Genomic DNA, 10255 nt, shown 5'->3' on the forward strand with positions numbered 1-10255 from the left:
GTGCCATAAAGCTTGGAAAGATCTAAGGAACTAGAGAAGAAAGTGTTGAAACAGTGAATCCCTTTTAAGATAGTTATCATGAAATGATTTAGAGATTTTCTGCAAGTAGGTGAGAGTAACGGAGTATTTTTCCAGCTGCTTAAATTTTATAGGGAAACCCAGGAGATTAAAATAACCTCAACTGTCCTTGTGGGGAGGGGAGTACAGGGAAGGTGTACTTTACCATAGTGCTAGAAAAATCCAGAGGAATTCTAAAGGGCCATTCTTTGCAAAGACAAAACTCAAGATAAGAGTTATACTTAAATAAAGATTATAAATACCTGTACATGTGATCTAGGAGACTGGAAGACTGTAAATTCCAACATTTAGAATGTCATTGATCTCATGAGTTTTAATGTTCAGCAACAGTAAAAGCTGATTTTTTTTTTTTTTTTTTGAGACAGTGTCTCACTCTGTCATCATGGGAGTGCAGTGGCGGGATCATGGCTCACTGCAGCCTTCACATCCCAGGCTCAGGCAGTCCTCCCATCTCAGCCTCCCGAGTAGCTGAGACTAACTAGAGATGCACACCACCACGCCTGGCTAATTTTTAAATTTTTGGTAAAGACAGGGGTCCACTTATGTTGCCTAGTATTGGTCTCAAACTCCTGGGCTCAAGCTATCCACCTACCTCAGCTTCCCAAAGTGCTAGGATTACAGGCATGAGCCGCTTCACGCACCTGAATTTGTAAATCTTTGTTGCACTTATTTAAATTGATATGACAAAAGGGGCCTGAACTGTTTCCTTCGGTGTAATGAATACTACTTCTTTGCTCAACGTACCTTGGATAAGTGAAGTACTAAAAACAAAACCAAAAAAAAGTGAAGCACTAATGAATTACATCTGCAAAGGAAGTATTAACTAATTACACCTTCAAAGGACGAGGACTCTAAACCCAAGGTAGTGTTAACATTTTCATAACTAGTCTAGACTATCCTGTCTTCTTGTGATTAAAATTGTATTTGCTCAGCAAGCTTCCAGGCCTCCCCACTAGACTTTGACAGAGAGTGAGCAGTACTGTACTGACATCTGCCTCTGCCCCACCCTTAATTCTGACATCAGAAAGCACTTCACAAGCAGCTCCTTGGAATCACTGTAGACAGAGTGAAAAGGAAATTCACCAGGAGGTTATTCCAAAGACATGTTAGCTTTCAGCATATCAATAGATTGCTGAAGGGGAATGGTGCCAACAGACCCCTGCTAGCAAAAAGAAATATGAAATGTGTTCTATTTTAAGAAAAAAATCAGGCCCATAAAAGACAAGTCATCATACATTCTCCATAGTCGCAATGAGACATACTTAGACTAAAAAAAATTACTTGACATTTCTCTGAAATTCAAATTAAATTGGGCATCTAATGTTTTTATTTGCTAAATCTGTCAACCTTATCTATATTCATTCAAGAAAGGACTATATTTTCCTGACCACAGAGAAGCATAAAATACACCATTGCTGGTGTTAGTAGAAATGGTTATATCAAATCCTTTCCACCAATTCAAATTTATTTTATATTTATAATAAGACAGTGGCAATCCATGATAGAATTATGTTGCTTTCTATGAAGTTAAGAGAATATAATTTTTTGAATTTTAGTAAAAAACTACTCATAGCACTGTACATTTCTTACCTATGAACTTCCATTATTGCTAAAGTAAGTTGATATGAGCTCAGTTAAATACCCACTATGACACGTACCTCACTTAACTTAGGCCCAGAGCAATCACTGCTGCCCTTGATAAGACCCCAAGCAGCACTGGCTGAATTTACACATGGTTATGAGTTGGGCATACCAACTTTCTATATTTCAGGGCCTCTGAAATCAAGGACTTCTGAATGAGACACCAGTCTCTTTCACATATTACATTAAAATGTCAAAGCAATATTATTCCTTTAAAAAAGGGGTAGCGGGTGAGCTGGAAGATAATACATTTTTTACATTATGGGACTTTCTAGAGTCCTGGATTATTCAAAATGATTGGATGGCAATTTTCTTTATAATTTTCCTAGGAATTATTTTTGAGATAATATTCATGAAAACTTGTGCATACTTTTGGAAGAATCCCACACTTCCTGAAAAGGGTAGTTCAGATGTCCAGGAGGTAAGAACAAATGGTTGATTTCCCTTTCCCTGTTTTTCAAAATCACACATAAGAATAATTTATAAAATTTGTGAACTTTGATACCAGCATTACTTCTCTAACAATTTTTTCCATTAAAATAGAGGGAAGACTGTTGCCTGAAGAGCATGACATTTGGTAAATATTATACAACTTCATATTTTAATATAAAACTTGTTTAACCTGAGCTTTTTTCATTGATACTGTCACTTTTTTATTCCTATTCAGCTCCAGAGAATTGGTCAGTTATTACCTCATCTTCAGAAGAAAGGTATGTGATATATTACATATATATTTTGAAGCTAAATGAAATAGGTTGGTTGTGTTCTATTCAAAATTGCCTTTACTTCTGATTTTCAGAGAAGGGTTCTCCTAGCTGTTCAACATTGTGATTCAGTCTAACATTTACTTTAAATGGTTGCTATGCTCCAAGCTGTGTTAAGGGCTTTTTGTGTATTATTGAAATTATCCTCCAAGGTAGATAGTATTATTATTGCTTTACAGATGAGGAAAATAAGGCTTGAAGAGGATCAGTGACTTGCTTTCTTACTCTAACTCTCTCTCCACCACATCCATTCTTACAATTCAATTGAAAAGACATTTTTTTAGCACTTACTGTGGACCAAACAAACACTGAGCTAGGTGCTGCATGAGCGACATGAAAGGAGTTTGTAAAATCAGAATTTTTTTTTTTTTTTTGAGACGGAGTTTTGCTCTTGTTACCCAGGCTGGAGTGCAATGGCGCGATCTCAGCTCACCGCAACCTCCGCCTCCTGGGCTCAGGCAATTCTCCTGCCTCAGCCTCCTGAGTAGCTGGGATTACAGGCACGCGCCACCACGCCCAGCTAATTTTTTTGTATTTTTAGTAGAGACGGGGTTTCACCATGTTGACCAGGATGGTCTCGATCTCTTGACCTCGTGATCCACCCGCCTCGGCCTCCCAAAGTGCTGGGATTACAGGCTTGAGCCACTGCGCCCAGCCTGTAAAATCAGAATTTATCAGAATTGGAAAGTTCTCTCAGTGCAAGGGATTAAATACTGACATAATCCCTACTCTAGTTGCTATAAATATTTCAGTTGTTTTAATTGAAATCCATTCAACAGTTATTAGATATCTACTAGCTAGTGGACACCGACACTGAGCTTCAAACCATAAGATAGTCTCTGTTCTCAAGGAGCTTATATTCTTGTGGAGATGTGTACATAAAGGATAATTGCCTTGCGATATGGTGACATAGAGACAGAAATATTAGAACATTTAGGAGCTAGGTACCTAAGTCAGCCTAGGGTGTTGGGAACGGCTTCACGAAGAATGTTATGCTGGAGCTGAATTTTAAAGGATGAATGAACATTAGGACGAAAAGGAGACATATTTAGGAGGATAAGAAAGACATTCCAGGACATGAGCAGACACAGCAGCAATGTGCAAGAAATTACTATTATTTCAGAGTTGCTGGAATGTTGAAGTTGAATTAGGAAGTAGTGGAAGATGAATGTGAAGAAGTAGGTAGGAGTCAGGTTGTGGAGGGCTTTCTACACCATGTGTAAAAGTCTGGATTCGGTTCTGCAGATAATAACCCTTAGCAGTGGTTACACATAAGAGTGGCACAGTTTTGTGTTTCAGTTAGGTCACTAGTCACTTGTGTGACTGGTCTCTGTGTGAATCAGAGGATTACTTGATCTTCATCTAATTTCTCTCATTTGTCAGGTATAAAAGGGCTTTATTCATTTAATCTGGTTATGATATTTTTGTATTCGGAACTAGGAACTCTAGTTCTCAGGGAAGCTGTAACCATGTCCAGAGGTGTGAGTAGGTAGAACCCTTGTCAGGCCTGGTTGGGAACAGGAATGCCAGCACAAGCTACAGCAAGTCGGTAGTGCAGACAGAGTTAAGTCCAACTGGACAGACCAAGAGTCAGCATTTGAGATATTACAGGGGTTAGGTGCATGTGGTGACCTGTTTCCTTTTTGGGCTAATGTTCACATGTAATTCAAAACCAGAGCATTAACAGGCAAGAGGAATTCACAAGAAGAAATGGAGGAAAAAAGGATTTTCGGCTTCAGAATCTGAAGAAACTCCTGTCCTTTCTGAGGTCAGGAGTTCGAGACCAGCCTGGCCAGCATGGTGGAAGCCCATCTCTACTAGTAATATAAAAAATTAGTGGGCATGATGATGGGTGCCTGTAATAGCTACTATGGAGGCTAAGGCAGAGGAATCACTTGAATCTGGGAGGCAAATGTTGCAGTGAACTAAGATCATGTCATTGCATGCCAGCCTTGGCAACAATAGCAAAACTCTGTCTCAAAAAAAAAAAAAAAAAAAAAAAAAGAGAGAGAGAGAGAGAGAGAGAGACAGAACTTTTTTCAAAGTGTCCTCCAGAAAGGACACATTAAAGATTTTCCATCCCTGTATCCTGTTATTCCCATCCTGCCTAGACAGGAGTTAATCCTTGGGTAGCACCTTTCTAGGGGGCATTAAGGGAAATTAATTGAGGACGTTTGGGGTGGTGTTGAAGAAAAAGGATTAGAGAAAAGACGTGGCTCCTGTGGCACCAGCATATTATGATGAAAAAACACAATATTTGAATTTAAAACAGGTCTAGCTTTATATCATTGTTCTTCCTCTTTATTTATTTATTTATTTTTTGAGACAGAGTTTTGCTCTTGTTGCCAAGGCTGGAGTCCAATAGCGTGTTCTTGGCTCACTGCAACCTCTGCCTCCCGGACTCAAGCGATTCTCCTGCCTCAGCCTCCATGCTACCTGGTATTACAGGCACCCACCATCAGACCTGGCTAATTTTTGTTTTTTTTTAGTAGAGACAGGGTTTCACCATGTTAGCCAGGCTGGTCTCGAACTCCTGACCTTGGGTGATCCGCCCGCCTCAGCCTCCCAGAGTGCTTGGATTACAAGTGTGAGCCACTGCGCCTGGCCCTGTAGCTCTGCCTCTTAATGATGGCATGGCCTCAGGCTAATGACTTAAACTCACTATACCTCCTTTTTTTTTTTTTTTTTTTTTTAATTTTCAAACTAAGAATTGGAATAATTACTTCTTAGGAATATCATGAAGATTAGTTGAAATACTATGTGCAACATGGTGGCTCACACCTGTAATCTCAGCACTTTTCGAGGCTGAGGTGGGCGGATCACTTGAGGTCAGTAGTTCAAGACCAGCCTGGTCAACATGCTGAAACCTCATCTCTACTAAAAATACAAAGATTAGCCAGGTGTGGTGGCATGCGCCTGTAATCACAGCTACTCAGGAGGCTGGGAATGCTTTGAACCCAGGAGGTGGAGGCTGCAGTGAGACGAGATCCTGCCATTGCACTCCAGCCTGGGTGACAGAGCAAGACTCCTCCGGCTCAAAACGGAGAGAGAGAGAGGGAGAGAGAGAGAGAGAAAAAAAGAAATAATATGAATTTTTGGAGGGGAAAAGAACTATTTTGGGAACAGCATCTTTTGTTTTTCTACCATTGACACCTTCAAATAATGTTATTGCATTTAATTTTTTAAAAATTTATTCTAAAAAGAAACCCAGGATACCTGTGAAGAACATGTAGGTTTGTTACATAGGTGTACGTGTGGCGTGGTGGTTTGCTGCACCTATTGACCTATCCTCTAAGTCCCCTCCCCTCATCCAGCACCCCCCAGCAGGCCCTGGTGTGTGATGTTCCCCTCCCTGTGCCCATGTGTTCTCATTGTTCAGCTCCCACCTATGAGTGAGAACATGCGGAGTTTGGTTTTCTGTTCCTTTGTTAGTTTGCTGAGGATAATGGCTTCCAGCTTCATCCATGTCCCTGCAAAGGACATGAACTCATTCCTCTTTATAGCTGCATAGTACTCCATGGTGTATATGTACCACATTTTCTTTATCCAGTCTATCATTAATGGACATTTGGGTTGGTTCCATGTCTTTGCTGTTGGAAACAGTGGGGCAACATCTAAATACATTATTTTGAAATAGAAGGCTATATTGGCCGAAGCCTAAGCATCAGAATAGCTAAAGTGTACTACATTAGAGATGGATTTTATCTTGCTTATGAAATGGGACAAAGGAGAAAGGGGTAGCTAAAGGGAAGAAGAGAGCAGAACAGAGGGAGGTGCCAGTGTAGTGGCGTGAGGCTCCGGACTGAGTGGCGTAAAGGATGAGACCACCACTCAGTTCTGAAATCCGGGGAGCCGAGCTGGCTAGGCATAGTCTCAGCAAGCAAAGCAAATGGCTGGCCTTCTATCAGATTTGGGGGAATGGTTTGTTTTAGGTTTGGCCTTACCCATAGGTGTATGCTTTAGTGAGAGTCTGCCAGCAACTACCTGACTTTCGAAGCCTAAACTTGTCACTGACTTGTTGGTTTCAGAAGTGCATTTCCTGAAGAGTTATCATAAACAGTATAAAAGCAGACCTGGTGTTTATTTGTTGCTGTGACTACAGGATTGCCATTGGCTGATTGACAACCAGTTCTGGTACTGGTTACCATGGCTCTAGAACTGTCCCTCTTTTCCTAGGAGACTGGGGAGTGTATTGTTATTTATTTATTTTTTTTAATCTCAAAAGCCAGTTAAGATTCCTTGGTCGGGAGGGACCAAAGGACATTTCGCAAATGGGGAGACATACCTAATGTTTAAATGGGAGCCCTTTGCATGGCTGTAATCAACCCTATCCTGCTTCTGCCTCCAAGTCTTCGCTAAAATCAGCCACATCTATGAGTGGTTTGTACATGAGGGATTTTTTTTCTCCTCATTGAAATTGAGGAGAGCTGGGTCAGTTTGTTGTTAGTAATCAGAAGCCTGGAGGTGGAGATGGCCATTTGGCAAATACTTGCTGATTGCCTGCTCTGTGTCAGGCAGCGCTGCAGGCCCTTGAGACTCAGCAGTAAACAAAACATTGTGTGAGGGTGAGAGAGGGTCAGACAATAAACGACAACAGAATAAATAAATGATATGCCAGGAGGTGACATGAGAAACTAGAGAGAACTGTGCAGACCAGGCATAGTCTCAGTGACCAAGGCAAACTGCTGATCTTACACTGGATTTTTAGATTTGGGGAAATGGTTTGCTTCAGGGATTTTTTTTTTTTTTTTTTTTTGGATATGGAGTCTCGTTCTGTTGCCCAGGCTGGAGTGCAATGGCGCAACCTCAGCTCACTGCAACCTCCACCTCCTGGGTTCAAGTGACTCTCCTGCCTCAGCCTCTGCCTCCGGAGTTGGGATTACAGGACTGCCTGAGCTGGGACTACAGGTGCGTGCCACCATGCCCGGCTAAGTTTTGTATTTTTAGTAGAGTTGGGGTTTCACCATGTTGGCTAGGCTGGTTTCAAACTCCTGACATCAAGTGACCCACTTGCTTCGGCCTCCCAAAGTCCTGGGATTACAGGCATGAGCCACCCCACCCGGTCTGCTTCAGCATTTTCTTATGTTAGGATTCGATCATGCCCATTCCTAAACTAATCACTTAGAAATGGGATTACTATGTGCTACTGTGCTTAATAATCTGAGGTAGAATAGGTGTTGGAGAGTAGACATCATGTCTTAGTTGAAGAACAGGCCTTACTACCAAAGATCACACACTAAAAGTAATGGGTAGATAACAAAGATGTGTATACAGCCTATATTAGATTGCTGGGGCTGCTATTAACAAAGCACCACAAATTAGGTGGCATTAAAAAACAGAAATGTGTTTTCTCATGGTTCTGGAGGCTGAAAGGCTCTGTTTCTCCTGAGGTGTCTCTCCTTGACTTGCAGACGGCCACTTTCTTGCTGTGTCCTCACATGGTCTTTTCTCTTCTTTTTTTTAATTTGACTTTTAAGTTCCTGGATACATGTGCAGAATGTGCAGGTTTGTTACAGAGGTATACATGTGCCATGGCGGTTTGCTGTACCTATCAACCCATCATCTAGATTTTAAGCCCCGCATGCATTAGGTATTTGTTCTAAGGCTCTCCCTCCCCTAGTCCCCACCTCCCAACAGGCCCCAGTGTGTGATGTTCCCTTCCCTGTGTCCATGTGTTCTCATTTTTCAACTCCCGCTTATGAGTGAGAACATGAAGTGTTTGGTTTTCAGTTCCTGTGTTAGTTTGCTGAGAATGATGACTTCCAGCTTCATCCATGACCCTGCAAAGGACATGAACTCATTTTTTTATGGTTGCATAGTATCCCATGGTGTATATGTACCACATTTTCTTTACCCAGTCTATCATTGATGGGCATTTGCGTTGGTTCTAAGTCTTTGCTGTTGTAAATAGTGCTGCAATAAATATACATGTGCATCACATGCTCTTTTCTCTGTATGTGCGTGTCCCTGGTGTCTCTGTGTCCAAATTTCCTCTTCTTACAAGGGCACCACTCATACTGGATTAGAGCTCTACTCCAAATAAACACATCAGTTAAATTAATCACCTTTTGATGGCCTTATCTCCAAATATGGATTAAGGCCCACCCATATGACCTCATTTAACTTTAATAATCTATTTAAAGGCCACGTCTACAAATATGGTCACATTTTGAGTTACTGGGGTTAGAACTTCCACATATGAATCTTAGAGAAACACCATTCAGCCCATAAAATAGCCTATATATTAGAGGTTAATAAGTGCTCTAAAAATGGAGAGAACTTGAAAACTAACATATTTTAAATATTTACCTAATATTTTTGTGTTATGTGTGAAAAAACGTAATCATTAATCTGGCCTAAAATACCCCAAATTTTAATTATCCAAATCCAGATTAATGAGATTTCATTGTATCAACTGAAGAATGATGGTATTCATACTTCTGGAAAGAATGATGGTGTTCATAAAGGGTTGCAGCCTGCAGGGTATCCTTTCTGACAGACTGGGAAGCATAGTCTCCTGTCAGAAGCCAGAAACAGGTCATTGGAGGGCATAAAGAATAAGACAGGAAATCCTGCTGAATGAGGTGGCTAATACTCATAGTCCATAGGAGGAAGAAGAGTCATGAATATTTATGAAAGGAGAAATGTCCACATGAGCAACTGAGCTTCATTTCTCTCCATGGAACTCATGTTCAAAAAATGGCAGCTTTGGCATTGTCTGAGGGTGGAGTTTTTGGCCCTCTGACATCAAAATGTGAAGCAGGGGACATGAAAAGCCCCACTGCACATCCTCCCTAGACTGGCCAGAACCACTCTGTGGTTGGGGGTCTCTTCTCAGGAAGGAATGCTAGCTGGTTGTTTTATTGAAAGTGAAAGTGAGAGGCAGCATCAGATCATTGGTTGATATCAAGGGTGGAGCAAGGCTTTCCAAAGGGCGGCTCTGTTTACCCTTAGGAAAGAAAGCCTAATGATACTGAGGGAGGAAGGTGGCAGAATAAGGGCCGTTCAACCTCCCATCCCATCATGGTCAGGAATTCATTTTTTAAGGTTTCCTTGGGGTCTCCTTGGCCAAGTGGAGGTCCATTCAGTCAACTGTGGGACTTAGCATTTCATTTTTATTTATCAGTTCTCTAAGTAATCATTTAGCACAAATAATTTTCGCAGTTGGGTAGATCATGATAGATTTCATATACTGCCTTCACCACTTTGATTGAGTTATTTAAAAATAAAGTCACACTTACAGTAAAGTATGAGATAATCTGTGCTCCCCAAACAAAAAGCTACTAGAATTATCTGACCTCGTTTATGTACATTTCAGTTTTTGATTTTAGGCTGATCCATCAAACAGTGACTATCGAAATTCATCACATATCAGAATCAGCTGGAGAGCTTATTAACGCTCAGATTTCTGGACCCCACTTCCAAAACTTCAGATTCCACAGGGCTTGGATGGGACCAAAGAATATGCTCAAATAAGTTTCCAGGTGTCTTGTCAGGGTTCTCCAGAGAAACAGAACCAGTAGAAATATGTGTGTATATATATATATATACACACACATACATACATAGAGAGAGTAAGACATTTATTTTGAAGAATTGTCTCGCAATTATGGTGACTGGCAAATCTAAAATCTGCAGATTAAGTCAAAAGGCTGTCTGCTGGCAGAATTTCCTCGTGTTGGAGTATGTCAGGGGCTTGAGGTGTCAGTCTTTGTTCTATCCAGGCCTTTAACTAATTGGGTCATGCCCACCCACATTAGGAAGAACAATCT

General features: G+C 41.0%; 1 protein-coding gene across 1 annotated transcript in view; it reads left to right on the forward strand.

The window, feature by feature from the left end:
* The first annotated feature begins 458 nt into the window (after positions 1 to 458).
* CCDC168 (coiled-coil domain containing 168) overlaps positions 459 to 10255 on the forward strand; it is a 30661-nt gene continuing 20864 nt past the window's right edge. Inside the window, exons 1-2 of the mRNA XM_074387345.1 lie at positions 459 to 2153; positions 2387 to 2429. Coding sequence (XP_074243446.1) covers positions 1910 to 2153; positions 2387 to 2429 — 287 coding nt within the window. The 5' untranslated portion in view covers positions 459 to 1909. The remainder of the gene's footprint in view (positions 2154 to 2386; positions 2430 to 10255) is intronic.

The sequence above is a fragment of the Saimiri boliviensis genome, chromosome 16 (genome assembly GCF_048565385.1).
Source record: "Saimiri boliviensis isolate mSaiBol1 chromosome 16, mSaiBol1.pri, whole genome shotgun sequence".
NCBI lineage: Eukaryota > Metazoa > Chordata > Mammalia > Primates > Cebidae > Saimiri > Saimiri boliviensis.